The following is a 17,422-nucleotide window of genomic DNA, read 5'->3' as shown; positions in this document are numbered from 1 at the left end:
TACAAGTCACATTTGACTTCAGTTACAAGAGGTGCTCAAGGTGGTTACCATAAGCATCCAGACACTTCTGATTACGGTGAACTACTGCTTGAGCAATGTTGACCAAAGTGTTCTCTTGTATACATTTTTTGGCACCCCTGGTATTTATTATTTGATTGAGTCTTCTGCCCTGTTTGAGAGACTGTATTATTAATTGTGGGCTATATTTGGGAGCCTTAATTATCAATACTCTCATTTTAACTAGAATGAATGTGCCTGAAGTTAAATTTAACCCCACATCATTATTCTTTGATCTAATTGGCCTTATTATTAACACACATTCACCATTCAAGGAATACCTACTATGAATATATAACTAAGTACCTGTTAATGATACTACATGTAGTATCTAAAATTCCTGGCCTTGTCATATAGTTGCAAAAGGATCAATGTGTGTGAAATCTCATGTCTCCTAAGTTTCGATAATGAGTTTTCAACTTGCATCTTCTTGGCTGGAAACTTTGTGCAACAACCTCCAACTCGATGATTGCTTTCCTTATTACTTCATCTAACTGACCTAGAATACTTTACACAAAGCTGGCTGGTAGAAAAAGAACATAAAAAATATATAATGCCATGAGAGTTCTTTTCTGACATTAGCTCTGTTTTTATTTCAGCAAGGTAACAGCATCATTTGTCTTTCCAATCACAGGCGGCTCCATTACTCATGAGGCCTATTATTTTCTTAAGAGTTATACCAACCTGCTTCCAGACATCCATCATTACATCTTTGTGTCCTCTATATTTAGCAGCACAATGCAAAGGTTCCATATTAGAAGAAATCTTTAGTCACAAACTGTTCATAAGGAATACCAGTCATAAATGTTAAACGTCATTCATTTTTTTCAATATACCTAAAGTGTTCCTTATGTCAGTCAGTGAGTGCAGCTAGCAATGGTTCCTTAAAATTTTTCTTCATTTTTCAAAGCTTTCATTACCTTTATTAAAAAAATTATCTTTGTATACAAGTAATGTTTGATTTGCTCAATCGTAATCTTTCTATATATCATCTCTAAGGGAAAATGTTTAGAACTTTGCCTCTGTAATACTTTCTCTCCTTCTAGGAGCTTTTGAGGTCTAGATGAAATATGCCGTCTCTTTTCTGAGATAGCTGACTCTCTCTTGGCTTGAACTACTTAATTTAAAATCATGTTAAGCATTGTATTGTGTTATGGCCCTCTCCCCAAAATGTAATCCTTAAAAAACTCAGAAAACTCTTCCTGGAATTTTTAGGGACAAATGCCCTTACATCTTTTCTATCCCTCTAAAGCTCACTTTAGCAAATATTTCCATGTTAACTGACAACTACGAGTATTTAAATGTCTTAAGCCTGAGGTTTTAGAGCAGACATCTTTTTCTGGCTTGAAAGTCCAGATGCAGCCCATCTTCTCCAAACTAATTCAAAAAAGTAAAGCAATAGAAAACATATTTTTCCCATATTTTCTAAGGTAATAACATGTGACTACACATTTCTATAGTACATTGATCAAAGCCATATGAGAAGTGTCAAAAATAAACTGAAGCTACAACTTCTTCCCTGGAGGAGTTTTATAGGTACAATTCCTCTTAATAAAAAAATATGCTGATGGCTGGTGTGGTAAAATGTTACATGTTCCCATTTAGGACCTCTTTGGATTCCCTTGGCTTTAACCTAGAAATACCTTTAGGAAACCGATGAGTTAATAAATGCTCCTGTAATTCTCTATTAATTGGAATATTTGACTAAACAGACTCTCCCTTTTTCTTGTCTGTAAGAGTTCTTAAATATGTTATTTAAATTCACATTTTATTGGTAAATGTTTAGGTATTATCTTTGATTTGTTTATAATACAGGGACCTCCTGGAACACAAGGAATGCAACAGACTCTTGGTGAATATTATAAGGTATGGCTTCTTTTTTCACATGCTATATACATAGAAATATTGTGTCATCATATTTTTGAAAAAAGAACTTATTAATTCCTAACTGCTCAGACTTTGAAACATGATCATGTGCTCTTAACATCTTTCCATGCTGAAATGTTTCAAAAAAGTATTTTGCTCACTATCGTTTTTCAAAACTAAGACATTATCTTTATTTAAAAAAAATTTACTTCAAAGTTTTCAAAACTTTGTGCAAAAAATTAATGCAAAAGTCATGTTTCAGCACTGATAATGTCATGTATCTAGTTTCTCTGTGGGCAGAAAGAGATGATTTTCTACTTTGAAGCTCTGGGTAGCACAATAGGTAATAGATTTCATATAAAAATCAATAGGTGCTACACTAAAATTTCAAGCAAATATTTACATACATAAGTCAAAACTGGGGGGTTCCCACCTTTCATGAGGGAGCCACTTTTAACTTCCCCAAGTTTTTAAATTATAATTAGGATGGATGGAATCCTGACTTGGAAGTGTCTGAGTGGCAAAAGGCAACCTGGTTTTGCTTCCTATTCTCCAAGGAAGCACACAGAGGGAGAAAAATGAATTCTGGCAATGAAGTAAGACTCAGAGACCTCAGTGACTGTTGATTGACCCATCATTCAAAAACAAATATTTGGGGTCTGATCACTAGGTATGAAGTATTCTGTTCATGGACTAGGGTCTCTTGTATGCACAGTAGCTTACCATTGATATGGTACTGGTGAGTAATTATGCTACTATACAGAAATAAATTCAGAAACACTCCTCTTTATGTCTTTCCGCTATGGTCTTTCTTTCTTTTATTATAAATTCCTGACCACCGCTAATCCTCTTTGTTTAGAAATCTCAGAGACTCTATGTGCTAGCAGAGGCCTTAAAGATAGCAGGTGATCAGAAAAGTGGCTATTAAATGACAAGCTAATTAATTTTAAAAATCCCAATTCTTCTTTCATCAGATTAAGTTCAACATAAAGACCTAGATCATTTGTGGTTGATGAATTTAAAGTGAAGAGTGTGGAAAGTTTGTCACACTTTCTAAGGAATCCTATCTTTAATTTTTCTCATTTACTTAGATTTTCTAGGGAGCATTCTATTAGGAAGAATATTTGGGATATAAGTAAACCACTTTCTAAATAGACCTATACAAGCTTTTTCAGCCCTAACATTAGGGTTTGGCACAAGTGGGGGAAAAAAGTAAGTGAAGCATATCTAGAATTAATCGATAAAAATACAATGCTTTTCTGTAATGACATCTATGACAAAATAGAATTTACCATAAATGCTTCAAAGTAGTGAGAATGAGTTGGCTCTGATGTCACAGTGTCAGCTAGAAAAACTTAAAGAACACACTTTATGACTTTCACCCTTGGTATAAAATTTAAGTCGCTACTCAGCTACTTAAATATTTGCTATCCCTTGCAAAACTTTTAAAGCTCATATCTTTCAGATCTCCCAACACAACTTGTATGTACAGTTCACCTTGCTGATGAGTCAGTTTTCCCTTAAATTAAGATATATGGATCATTTATATTTTAGTCTAAAGTTGGAAATGTAAATTTTTAAACTTTAAGGTTATATTTGAAAAAAAAAAAAAAAAAACAGAAACAAAAACAAAAAACAGGGGCTGACCAGAGCCAGCAAGTGGAGATTCTTGCTAGTAGCAAACCAGTACTTTGAATTTAGCTATTGACTGAACTAAAGGAAATCCAGCTATCCTTATTGCCATTACAGGATAGAGGACACGTAGTCCACATGTACTCAAAATGTGGCTTTAGAGAAGCAGCATAATTCGATAAAAAAAAAGACAGACTAGCTTTCCTTCCCAACTTGGCATCAGAAGGCTTTAGACCCATATGGGAATTAATGGAAGGTAATTTCCCAAACATTTTACTCTGTTTCCTTCTGCAAGTAGTTAGAGCTGTCACACTGAAGCTCCACCAAGATGGATAGTGGGGGCGGGGCCCACCTTCCCAGTACCTACACCAATGTTTCTGGATGGTAGGTAGCCACCTTCTCCTCCCCCTCAGCTTCACAAAGGAAAGGGCCAAATGTGCCATGAAGAGCAGAGATGCATGTTTTCACTTGGCAGTGTCTCCACCCACCCGCATCCCCATCTGTTTTTGGATATTGAGGTTCTTTGTTTCATTTTGCAATTCATTGCATTCCTGATGGTCTGGCTATAGCAAATGAGCACAAAGGAAAGGTGGAGGCAGGCAGAGAGAAACTTTCTAGAGATTAAATAATGGACCATGTATTGAGATATAAAAAGTGACATTCCAAGGTTAAAATAATCTTCCCTTTTAAATTGGCATTGATTTATGTAATGTCTGCACTAGAGTCCTGGACGTCAGCTCCTAAGCTTGAAGCAGTTCCAGCAGTTGTGCAGCCTGCTGAAGCAGCTACCCATGGTAGGAGGAGGTGCAGACTACTCATACACATCGCCTCCCTTCTCAACTAAAAGCCCACGGTTCATCTCTAACCCCAAAAATCCTCAAAAGCAAACGAACTGCCCTTTGGCCCCTGTACAAGTGTTGATTTTTTTCCCCTACAATTTTCTTTATGTTATCAGAGGGAGCAGCTCAGGCCTAAAACACCCTTTCCCCTGGTGGCACAAATCAAAAAGCAAATAAAGAAGGAAAAAAAAAAAAAAAGGAAGTGAGAAACGAAGAGAGAGACTAAGTAAGGTCCAGAAGATTATCTGAGTGTGTTTATGTGTATTTTTGCATGCCCACTTGGGGATGCAAAGAACAAAAGGTAGAAGATTTTCCTCTCCATCACAAAAATAATTTGCAAAACAGCTGCTCCCATTCTGCAAGATTGTTTGCAAAGAAGCAGCAATGTTGAGTATACTCTTCCCCTTAAGGAAAATCTGCTCACTAACCAGCAAACTGCTCTTCATTTTCTCCAGCTCTGGGGATTTTAATAAAAATTTGATAGGCTCTGTCAACTGCTAAAGCCATCAGATCCAGAGCCCCTTACAACATTCTAGATGGGAGGAAAAAGTGTTATCTGTGGAGGCCAAGTACTGGCGGATTTTACATTTGATACTGTTTTTAAAGATACACATTGAAAATGCATAGTTGTGTTATATCACCACACTTGATACAATTTGCAGAGAATCTGTATCAGCTGTTAGAGATTGTTCCTCCTGGCAACCAATTCTAAGTGTTCACGTCTCCAACTTGTTGATGCAAAACAATAAAACCATTGCAAGCAAAATCATCTATTTTTCCTTTCAACGATCAAGTCATAATTTCATTTTAATGAAATTATGCAGACTAGAAAAGATAGAAAACCTTTTTCCAAAATCAAATATTCAATGTCTTTCCAAGTTGTGAGTTAAACCCAAGGATGCCAAGGACATGAAGGCTTCCTTGGAGACACTCAAGGCGACCCCCTGAGCCTGGAAGATTTAGAATGTAACTTCCTAACTTCCTGTCTCTCCCTATACCCGAGGGTCCCCTAACTTTGGGGAACATCATGGTTTTAGGCAGACATGGATTTTTGGGACTTAGTTTTGTTACAGAGAACCCTGAAACTTGTCTGGGCCCTCCCCCTCTCCTCCAATGTCTACCACACTTGGATCTGGTGTAATGTTTTCCTGCAAACAACTGAAAGGTTAAACTTACAGCCAGTTTTAGGTCTTCTCTTTAAGAGACCATGGCCTTCTTAGGCCACATATTCTATTTTAACTTGCTAGGGCTACTGTAACAAAATATCACACACTGAGTGGCTTAAACACCAGAAATGTATTGTGTCACAGTTCCGGAGACTGGAAGTCCAAGATGAAAATGTCAGCATGGTCCTGCTCTCCGTAGATCCAAGGCAGGGATATGTTCCAGGCCTCCCTCCTGGCTTCTGGGAGTTCCTTGGCTTGGAGCAGGATAATTCCAGTCTTCACATGGCATCCTCCTGGTGTACATGTCTCTGTGTTCAAAGCTTGATTTTATAAGGACACAGTCATGTTGAATTATGGGTCTACCCTTCTCTAGTATGATTGCATCTTAACTAATTACATATGCAAAGAACTTATTTCTAAATAAGGTCACATTCTGAAGTACAGGGGGTTAAGACTTCAGCATGTGAATTACAGGGGAGGGACACAATAATCCATAATAGAAAATCTGTTTTTTGTTTGTTTGTTTTTTCACATTTAATGTTCCTTCATGCTTAGGATTTTACAGCAAGTTCCCTTACGCCTAAGCAACTGCAAGATTTTCCCCCTCAATGGTACATGGTACCTTTAAGTAAATTACTAAACATACATGAACGTAGATTAGAACTATGATGCTTATCTAGCAATGAGAAAAAAAATTGTGGAATAATTTAAGAAAGCACAATGGAATTTACAATTAAATGGTAACATTTCAAAATGTATTCTTTATCCACTAGCACACCAATCTAAATATCTTGCTCTACTAATCAGTGTTATTTTGCTCTTGATAAGCCAGGTCTTGTGTTAAGCGAGCACTTTACATGTAAATTCTCGTTTTACTCTTTTGATAACTTTATCTGAGGTAGCTATGACTACCTGCATTTAACATAGAAAATAACTGAGGTACATAAATCTTAAATCTGCAGTCATGGTTTCGTTCCTAGTAAGTAGAAAAACTGAGTCTTAAAATTCAATCCAAATTACTTAATTCTACACTTCGTTTGCTGAATTTTTTTCAAGCCCATGGTCAAAGTCCTCATGCATTGATCTTTGTTTATACTGAACAATCAAAATTTAAGTTGACAATTTTGCAGGATGTTTTTAGGATATATATGGTAGACTCACCACTCACTCACCAGGAACAGCACTTAAAGCTCTACATCACCAAACCTGAAGATAACAATGGAAATATCAGGTGGTTATCTAAGTTATCTAAGTGTTTGCACAAAATGTTTTGATGGTTAATAGAATCTTTTGGTTTACCTTATAGCTCGGCCCACAATGAACTTGCTTTCAAAATGTGTGCAAAATTAGGCTATTTTTAGAGAGCATGCACATTCTTTTAATAAAGTAGATAATGCCTAGTTTATTCTGTGAGGTAAAGTTGTTCTATAAAGATAATGATAGCTAGTTTCGTGGAATAGGACTTTTTGTGGTATAGTGCCTGTGAAGTTTTTAAATGACTATGGGTTTCCTGGTCTTTGAGTATGTTAACATTTCCCTAACCCCTAACAGATCAGTAAAACTGACGGAAAAATGACAATTACAGAATTCTTTGCTTTTCCCTTGGGTGGCATTCTTTTCACTTTGTTCTAGAACAGTCAGTTTTTCTCTAATTACAGAGATAATGGAAGACTAACTGAGATTTTAGGTAATCAGACATTAAATCCACCCTTTTCTATGCCAAAGGTGCTTTGAAATAATAAAGGAGCTGACCTATACCCATGAAGAGGCTATCAAACACTAATCTCATGCCAGTACAAGAGTAAAAAATATCCCATAAGAGAAGCAAAAGGATTTATACAAATAAACCTCAACTACCCAATCTCTGTATTTCAAAAGATAAACTTTGAGTTTGACTATGCAATCACAGAGAGAAGGAATTTCTGAGCAAAACTGCTTTCTACTGACTATTCCTATTTTTGTCTTTGCATTTGCATGTGGTTTTTGATGGCTGGATTGCACGGGCAAGAATTTTCTGGTTGGCAACTGTCAAAAAGCATGGTGAAATCAAGTTTTGCTATAAAATATGGAATTCTCAGGAATATGGCAAATTCTAAATCAATATATAAAAATAAATCAATTTTGAAATGTTGACAGGCAGTAAACACATGAGAAAGACATTTTCAACCAGATGGTATGGTACTAGGTTGGTACAAAAGTAACTGTGGTTTTTGCAATTATTTTTAACCTTTTAAACTGCAATTACTTTTGCACCAACCTAATATATTCTGATAGAACAATTTTGTTCAAAGAGGTTTTTATCCATGATAATCATGATGCAAAATTTATTGTCCTAAATTTTTCTTAGTAAACAGGGTTTAATGACCCCATGTCCTGGGAGGAGAATCATGTCCTTAGTCTCTTTTATTATATTGAGCCACAGGAAATTGCTGTTATTTGACTCTTTAGGGCCTACAAAAATGGCCATCTCCTATGGTTCAACCTATACATGCCCAGGTATATTCCCTTGTTTCCAAAGAATACCCTGTGCAGGACAATTGAATACCTCAGTCTTCCCGCTTGCCTGACTATGCGTTCCAAAGTTCCATTCACCATTTCACACAGAGAACAAAGGACATGTTCTGACATCCCAGAATTCTTGAAATGGGCAGTCCAATTCGCAGCCCCCACACCACAACCCTTACCACTTCACCAGAAACTTTTAAATAAAAACATTCAAAACTGTATAGCTATTATATCTACTCAAAGACTTATAAGAACCCATTCAAAAAACATGGCACCAAGGTCCAAAATGACCTAGTAAAGTTAGAATACATCTGAGGCAGGTTCTAGAGACACAAAAACTATGCCTTATTGTTTAAGTAGAATCAAGTAATTGTCTGGTGCAATTAGTTTGGAGAAAGTAGAAAGGAGAATCTCACATATCAATGAATTAAATGCTACTGAATCTAGCTTGAGCATTGTTAGCCTAAGAGTGGAGAATACCTATATAGGCCACTGAGGATCCTTGATTAGATGGATTTCATACCTCATTTTCTTTCTGATCATTTATAGCTCAGGATTTTGAGAATACAATTTTTTTTTCAATTTAAACATCTCAGATCAAAGTTAAGTAGGAAAAATGAGAGCATATCTGTTACAATACCAATAATAACAGCATTTATAAAGTATGTATTTTTAGTTGGAACAGCATGAATAAAATAGGAGGCACATTTAAAATATTAAACTATAGCAACAGTGACCTGAATGGATACCTTTGTGCATTTTTGTTGTTTAACCATTTCTGTACTTTTAATTATTCTACCAACATACATATTTTTAATTAAAAATAAAAAGTACAATGGGAAAAATACATAAATTAAAATTATTGGCTTATTTATTCAACAAATATTTATCGAATCCTTCCTATACATTAGGTACTGCTCAAGGCATGGGGCAAGCATTTAATTCCAGCTCCTCGTGGAGCTTGCATTCTAGTGGACCAGGTGCAAAGACAAAACAAACACAAAAATAAAAATGTTAGTAAGCATTATGAAACAATAATATAATGTCCAATGAGAAGGTATTGAGAAGGGAATCTGTCTGGGAGACCCATAGGAGGCTTCCATGAATGGCATTTTATAATAGTTGAAACCTGAGGGATGAGTGCTTGCTAGCCAGACAAAGAGGTGAAGACAGGTAGTGATCTAAAGGGTGAAATGGGAAGGCTCTTAGCCCAACTGAGAAGCTGAGAGAAGGTCATTACATATGGAGCTTCTGAGGGAGAAGAATGGCCAAGATGATGCTGGAGAGGGAAATGAGTTCAGCTCATGCAGGATTTTGATGGCTTCGTTAAGTTTAGAAGCAAGGAAGTCAGAATGCCTTTCAAAGATATCGCTCTGACTTTATTTAGAGAATGTATACGAGTATGTGTGGGCAGCAAGAATGGATCATAGAGGGTCAATTAGAAAGCTATTGTAATGATGCTGGCAAGACATGATGTGGCCTTCTCGGAGTGAAGGTAGGTAGTGTGAAGAGAAGACATTTTGGAAATAGAGGCAATCTAGGCTGATTATACTGGAGGAATAAGGAGGAGGGCAGTGTTGAGAATGACACCCGGATTAAAGGAAGAGTTCTGTGAAAAAGAGAGGATGAATTCAGATTTCCTTTCTTTTCTTGATTTTTTTTTCAATTGTAAAATGAAATTACCACTCATTTTAATAGGTCAAACTGCACACACCCTAGGAAGAAGTTAATTATCAGTCTCCTGCTTCTGATCTAATGAATGTTAACAGTATGACATAATTCTCTCATCTTTCTCTCTCAGTAGTGTGTATTTGTTGTATTTTTTAATTTAGTTTTGAACTTGCTGGATATCAATTTCTTCTAGAATTTACAAGTGAATACATCAAATAGAAAATTACATATTTATATATGTCAAAATTCAGAAGGCAGATGTATGCTGGGTTTATAAATTTGTCTGTTTTTTTTTTTTTTTATGGGAGTGGATGCTTAAACCATGGGAGTAGATAAGAGTGCCTAGGAGAAAATGTTCAGTCACAAGAGAAGAGAGCCTACAGAGTCTCGAGGAAGTCCTCCCTTACCAGTTAGATGAGGAAAGAGGAATGAGGAAGAGAGGTTCAGAGAGACAGGAGGAAACCAGGAGGGTGAGGTATCATACAAGTCAAGACAGTGGCAAGTGTAGCCAAGAGGTCAGCTAACAGAATGTCCATTATACTGAGCAATAAAGATATTATTAATAAAATTAGAAAGTCGTATCTGTGGAGTACTTGGAGACCATGTGAGGTTGTCAGGCATTCATTTGGAGTAGTGACAATTTTCCTGTGGAGCTGTGAGATTTCTCCAGAAGCATCTCCAGGGAGTAAGTCACAGAGACAAGATAAGATAGTGTGTCTAAAGTTGGAGTTTTTTAGGAATATTTAACAGAAGGTGAGAAAAGCAAAAATGATTAAAACAGTATCCATAAGAAGCCATTACAGTGCTATTATCTGACTATTAATATTTTTAAAGTAGAGACAGCATGTATTAAAAATAAATGAACATTTTGTGTTTTTATTTGTTTTATGTTTATCTAGGGAAACCTTGGTGAACATGGAACTGGTGGCCCAAAAGGAGAGAAGGTAATCTGAGTTTCAAAGTGAATACAAACGTCCAGGGTTTTACACCAAGTCACCCATTCACATGTCAGGGGCAGTCCACTGCCACATGGGGGTCCCATCCATAGGGAGTCTGTTGGGCCAGCATTAGGCACCATCTCCACCTGCCTCCTGATGGGGCAGCAGGACTGGAGTCTGCTCCTCAGAGAAGACTGCTGAGTAGCAGTTGGCTACAATAAAGGGTAACAGGATACACTGTAATAGGGTAAATAAAATTAGGACATAAGCCTCAGTTTATAATTAAATGTTTCATGTATTCATGTAGGTGCAAAAACAATCTGAAGAGCTCTTTGACAAAATGCCTCAGGCTCACGCCCACTGTTTTTGTGTCTTCTTAAATGCCCAAACATAAGCTGTTGTGGGAGCATTTTATTTTGTTGTTTTTTGGTGGAGTTTTATAATACACAGCCATGGTTGAACCAATAATTATTTTAAAAGTTTCAAAATTAAAATGCTGATGAATTTCCCATGCATTCTCATCATCATTCACAGGTTTAATTATATATGCTGTGAAGGTGGCAAATTCACTTGCCCACTTAAAAAGATGTTTCACTCCCGTTTGATTCTGAATTTGTGGTGACTTTGGATTCATTGTGAACGTGCCATTGTCAGGAACAAAACAATGCACATTAAATCAACAGGCAGAAATGAGTAGGTTTGAAAGTACTCTGAGGGAGTATGGCCTGTGAGTGCTACCTTCATTCATTCATGCAGTAAAAATTTTCTTGATTGAGGGCAGGATATTTCAACATGAATCCAAGAAAATATGACTTCTATGCCTTATAAATCCAGCCAATCTAGTCAAAAGATCATACATCCATCACCAGAAAATTCTGCTAAAAGACAGTCTCAACAGAAAGTGGGAGCTTCGTATGGATTGACCATTGAAAATGAAATTTTCTGCAAAAAAAGAAATAAAACCTTGACATTCTTAAGAAGACATCCAAACATATTTATTATACAGCAATAATAACTCATGTGTATATCTTGGATTGCACTGCCAGCACATTAGCACTATTCCCTGTGACCAAATAGTGTACAGAATTCCTATACCACCGTAATGAACAAATTATGTTTGAAGCAATTACTACTGGACACCTGCAAGCTAAGAGGGAAAAAAAGCAAAAGAAAGCCACAGAGCTTGTCACATAGGACAGCTGAGCAAAGAAGAGAGTTGTGGCACTTTTAAAGTATTTATATGATGATTCATTTCATGAAACAAAACAGCTGGCTTCGGTTTTGCTATGTTCATTAGGGAACATATGTTACTTAGAAATTCTTAAGACCTCAATGATGAGAAATTTGATTCTGTAAAACAGGTGTATTTCAAACTCTAAGGACCTTTTGTGTCGCTCAAAATCTTTTCTAATTGCTTCAGAATCTTAAGTGGAATTAGAAAAGCCAGTGGCATATCTGTTCCCTCCTCCCACCCAGAGAAATAAACTAGAAGAGTCTGCAGGGAACCTGATATAGTAAATGTACGATGTGAAAGGATATGTAAGAATTCTAACTAACAGGAGACTCTACCAATAAATAATGCATAAAATAAACAAAAAACCATAAGCATAGCACTTGATGGAAGAGTGAAATGACTTCTACCTATACACATCCACTTAGTATCAGTTCTGAATCAACACATTAGTTGTTTTGTTTTGCTTTTGTTTGTTTGTTTTTTTTAATTATGATGCTATTCATGGGTCACTCTAGTGAGAATTTAAGCTCCCTCAAGCTGTTCTCACAGATTTGTTTGCACCTGTGGTGGACCCAGTGGTTCTGAACACTGGCTGCACCTTGGAATCACCCAGAGGGCTTTTAGAAAACACCAGTACTCTGGCCCTATTCCTAGAGACTCTGATTTGGGGCAGAGCCCATACCATTGGTTGATTGGGGGTGGCGGGGGTTCGTATTGCTATCATTAAAAAGTGCTTCCGTTGATTCTAATAGGAAACCAGGGTTGAGAACCATTGAATTGTGCCATTAAGTTGATTATGCCATTAATAACTGTGTCTCCTAGGGCAAATCCCTTTATCTGAGTATCAGTTTCTTCATTGGTAAAATGGGCATAATTCTATCTACACAAAGTTGATGGAAGGATTAAAATCAAATGCAATGAAATGAACATACCCAAAAGCACAATACCTGACACATAATAAGCTCCCACTAAAGATTTGTTCCTTTCTTTTCATCTGCTCGACCTTTCTTTCTTCTGATGAGTTCTCATTTATCTCTTTTTGATATTAATAGCTATTACCATCTTTAACACCAGGTCTTGCTCATCTTTGCATTTCCCACCATAATTTTAACAGAAAAGGGACTCAATTTATGTTGTAGAATAAAAGATTTAACCAAAAGTACAATTTCAACACGTAAATGACTTAGTGTTGTATAATATTTCACTTCTTAACGTGCTGACTGGCAAAACAGAATCACAAAACCAGCCTACCATTTGGAACCCAACATTACAATACAATGATACATCAGAACAAACACAAAAGTAGAATCTACACACAAATCCCTCCTGGTTTAGCAGCCATATCCTGTAGCAAGAGCAGTAAGATACAGGGAGAAACACTAAGGAACACGAGTGGCTATTAACGGTAAATGGCAAACAAGACCAGCCTACCAGTACTGAAATGATGGTCTCTGCTCTGTAGCTTGCCTGACACTGACAGAATGTGGTGAAGGAATAATGGATTTGCAAGTTGGTTGAGGAGAACTGCTTCTTTACAGGACAGTGGAATAAGGAGACAGACTATTTAAGGACTCCTAAGAAATTAGCAGGGGACTTTTGGGCCCAACTATCAGAGAGAAAAGATAAAGCCACAAAAGCACCAAGTTTTTCAAATAGCATGCAAAGTGCCAAATTAAAGGACAGCCTTTCCTGAAGCTAAATAAATTCATCATTTGTCTTTCAACTCATATCTATAGTGATAAATCACTGAACATCCATTTTAAATATGAAAAACAACTCCACATGCGTCTAAGTTCAGGTATGAAATCCTTCTGTTTACAGGATTTTATATGAGGGAATTGATCCCTAAAGGTTCCTCAAAGCTCAACTACTCCCAAGTACCGCTGAGAGAAATAGATCAAAGCCTCTGTTGGGTCCTTCGTCTACTTTCCAATGGAGACCTATTTACAGCAATTCAATGAATATGAGCTATGAATAGAATTACTCTTCCTCCATGCACATCTCCCCCTTCCCCTTTGGTATTGGGCAGATGGGATTTTTATAGTAATTTCTCCACACCTTCCCTGAATTCTACTTTTCTTTTTTGCAGATCAGTCTAACTACTAGGCATATTTTCCCTTCACATCTCTGCACACACCACATAGGTAATAGGAAGCTCATACTCCACACCCTCATGCTCATATGAGGCCCGCTGTTTATTTCCTCTTTTAAACCGACAGCAATTGGTCCCTTAAATGTACCCACCAATTTCTCCATCTTTTTACTTTGATACAATTGATTATTGCTAGGGAAAAAAATGCCTTCTCCTACAGTGTGGTAAATACAAGATTGATGGTATTCTATATGTTTAGATACCAGAAGGAAAAATACTTATATTATTAAACTCAAGATAAAATTTATGAAATATATTCCACATACCTAGAAAATTCATTAATAAAAACATGATTTCGTCTATTCATTACATATGACAAGCTCCCTCTTCCTCTAATGTAATAAAACCACAAATATTGATGTGAATAAAAATGTAGAAATAAGCCAACAATTTTAGGACTCTAATAAATTTGTACCGGAAGTACATTGGGTAGACTGTTGTTTGATGCTTCAAAATAAATCAGTTAAACACATCCATATAAGGGGACAGGTAAAGAGATGTTCACTGTGGCCTTGTTTATAAGAGAAAAGCTAGAGACCATCCAAATGCTCATCAGTGGAACTGGGGTAAACCCTGGTACATTAACATACATAAAGCTATTCAATGCTTATAATGAATGAACTAGATCTGTATATATCGATAGAAATGGATATTAAAAACAATGTTGAGTGGGAAAAAAAGCAAGTCATAAAATGTTACATACAAGATAAAGCTCTTTATGAAAATTTCTTAAATATTCAAAATAATATATTGTTTATGATTTCCCATATGCAGTAAAAGTATAAAAATGGATTAAAAATATTGAGTGCTAAATTCAAGAGAGCATCTCCCTCTAGAACGGAAATAAAGAAGGAAATATAGCAGATTTACTTGATTGTAAGTTTTTATTTTTTATTTTTTTAAATGTTGGATGCCTGGGACATGGAGGTTTGACATATTCAACTTTATGTTTTCCATATTTATTTTTTTTGAAATAAAAAATAGACAAGACAGGCAAGAAAGGTATGTGCCCAGATGCATCATTTTTCAAAAATGCTCTTGAGGTTCAGACAAAAAAGGAAAACCCCAACACTACATAACTTCTAGTGGCTATTTTTATATGATATACAATTATACGATATTCAAGAATTTTGGTAAACACTAAAAAGAAGCACAATGCTTTTTAATCAGACTTCTCTGAAGTCTGATTAATGACATATTTCCTTTCCACAAGTATTATTTCTAAAATTGTATTTTTTCAAAATACTCTTTACATGCCGTATACAAATCCCTCTTCAAGATCTAAGACATCTCAGACATTTCCAAGCTGCTGCTGTCACCACATCGACAAGAATGGCTTCTTTGTCTACAGCCAATCATTTAAGCTGCAGTGTACATGCTGGAAACAGCTGAGAGACTCATTTTTCTTCCTGTCTCCCCATTCCTCCACTTCCCCCCACCTAAAAAAAGGAAGAAGTGTCTGAAATAACATGAGTCTGGATTATTGTGTCAGTTAAACAATCTGATGTCTTTAAGATCACAAAAACTTCTCTGTTTCTTTGGTACAAAATTATTGTGGTTTTTTTGTGTGTTCTCTAGATGTTCTTTCCTTGAAAAATAATTAACTTTTGTTTCACAATTAATTTTAAATATAGTGAATCTTACGTACGGATTTCTAAAAGACCTAAAGGCATTGTAAAGTGCTGACAAACACATTACTATGCAAATAGCCGAACTCCACTCAGAACTTGTCATTGTCTCTTGGAGGATAATAGATAAATTCCTGTTTAGAAGGAACACAAGCAATTACTCTGACTCTGACAGTCACTACAGTACTCACCGGACCTCGTGCAAAATCTCTCTTCTGCTTTTTCTTGAAAGGGCGAAACTGGACAACCAGGATTTCCAGGGTCCATTGGGGCTAAAGGTCAAAAAGGAGAATCTGTAAGTATTTTAGCTTTTAGGGAAGAGAAAGAATATTCAAAAATAGAATTAATACAGTTTTTCCTAATCAGCCTCAATTTTATGCACCTTGGTTGCCCCTGCCATGCCAAACAACAGGAGATCAGATATTTGAGCAAGTGCTCTATGCAAAGTACTAAGTAATTTATGTGAATTAACCTACTTAATCCATTAACAACAACAACAAAACACATGAGGTAGGCTATTATCACTACTATTCTTCAGATGAGGAAACTGAGGCACAGAGAGGTTAAGTAACTTACCCAAGATCACACAATACGTGTTGAAGCCATGAATCACACTTAGACAGGCTGATTCTCGAACTCTAGCTTTAAAAATCACTAAGCTGCCCAGCTATAACGAAACAGTATAGCTAAAATGAATAATAAAAATCAGTATATCCAAAGATTGGGTCTAATTTATCTAAAAATTAGAAACATGTATCTATCTGCTCAAACTGCTCTCGGTATACTTCCTGAAGTTATTTTCCTTTCTTGGTTTTTGTAAGATCCAAGTGGCTTCCCAAGTCACTTTACAATATTACTGAGGACAGTTTCATTCAAAAGTTAATTCTTTTGGTGGGGAAAAAAACACCTACACTGTAATTTATACTCAGATAAGACCACCTACAGAGATTGCACAAATCCTATTCACAAAAATAACTTTTTTTAATGCTGCTAAAAGACAAACAAAAGGGGCAGCCGGTTAGCTCAGTTGCTAACTAGAGTGCAGTGCTCTCAACAACAAGGTCGCAGGTTACAACCCCCCAAATGGGCCACTGTGCGCTGTGCCCTCCACAACTAGATTGAAACAACTACTGGACTTGGAGCTGATGGGTCCTGGAAAAGTACACTTAAATAAAAATAAAAGTTTAAAACAAACAAACAAACAAAAACACTTATGGCTGCCCTCAAATGAATTCGTAAGAATCAGACTTAAATGTTTTACACTTGTTGGCACGTCTTACTAACTCTGAACTGCTTTCCTAGGTTTCCACTGTCTCTCCTCCAAGCTTGAACAATGACACTCACCTGCTCTTAATTTCTATGTGATACATGTCAGACCTGGCAGTGAGATTTACTAAAATCCTACTAGAAAAGCAGGAACTTGAAGAGCAGAAAGGAGAAAACTCCAGTGGGTTAGAGCAGTGTTTCTCAAATGTGAGTGTGCACTTGAATCATCCAGGGGTCCCTTTGAAATGCTGATTCTAATTCAGTAGGTTTGGGATGGGGCCTAGAAGCTGCATTTCTCACAAGCTCCTGAGTGATGTTTGAGCCCATGGATCATGCTTTGAGTAGCAAGGGTTGGAGGATTTCACAGCTCCTTAGAGATTCCCTCTGGTTTTCTCACCTACCACCAACATCTCCAGGTAGCCCACCTACCCTGTTGACATGACCTTTAGCCTTATTCGCCTTTCCCAG

The 17,422-nt window shown here is 36.5% G+C and overlaps 1 protein-coding gene across 2 annotated transcripts in view; it reads left to right on the top strand.

Moving 5' to 3' along the window:
- Window positions 1-17,422, top strand: part of COL19A1 (collagen type XIX alpha 1 chain) — a 313,696-nt gene that overhangs the window by 229,354 nt on the left and 66,920 nt on the right. For both annotated transcript variants that reach the window (XM_081044396.1, XM_081044397.1), the window contains exons 17-19: window positions 1,873-1,923; window positions 10,636-10,680; window positions 15,921-15,983. In XM_081044396.1, the coding sequence (XP_080900522.1) occupies window positions 1,873-1,923; window positions 10,636-10,680; window positions 15,921-15,983 (159 nt within the window). The remainder of the gene's footprint in view (window positions 1-1,872; window positions 1,924-10,635; window positions 10,681-15,920; window positions 15,984-17,422) is intronic.

Source organism: Rhinolophus hipposideros (genome assembly GCF_964194185.1).
Source record: "Rhinolophus hipposideros genome assembly, chromosome: 3".
Classification (NCBI taxonomy): domain Eukaryota; kingdom Metazoa; phylum Chordata; class Mammalia; order Chiroptera; family Rhinolophidae; genus Rhinolophus; species Rhinolophus hipposideros.
Note: the sequence above shows the minus strand (reverse complement) of the source record. Positions and strands in the feature narration are given on the sequence as shown.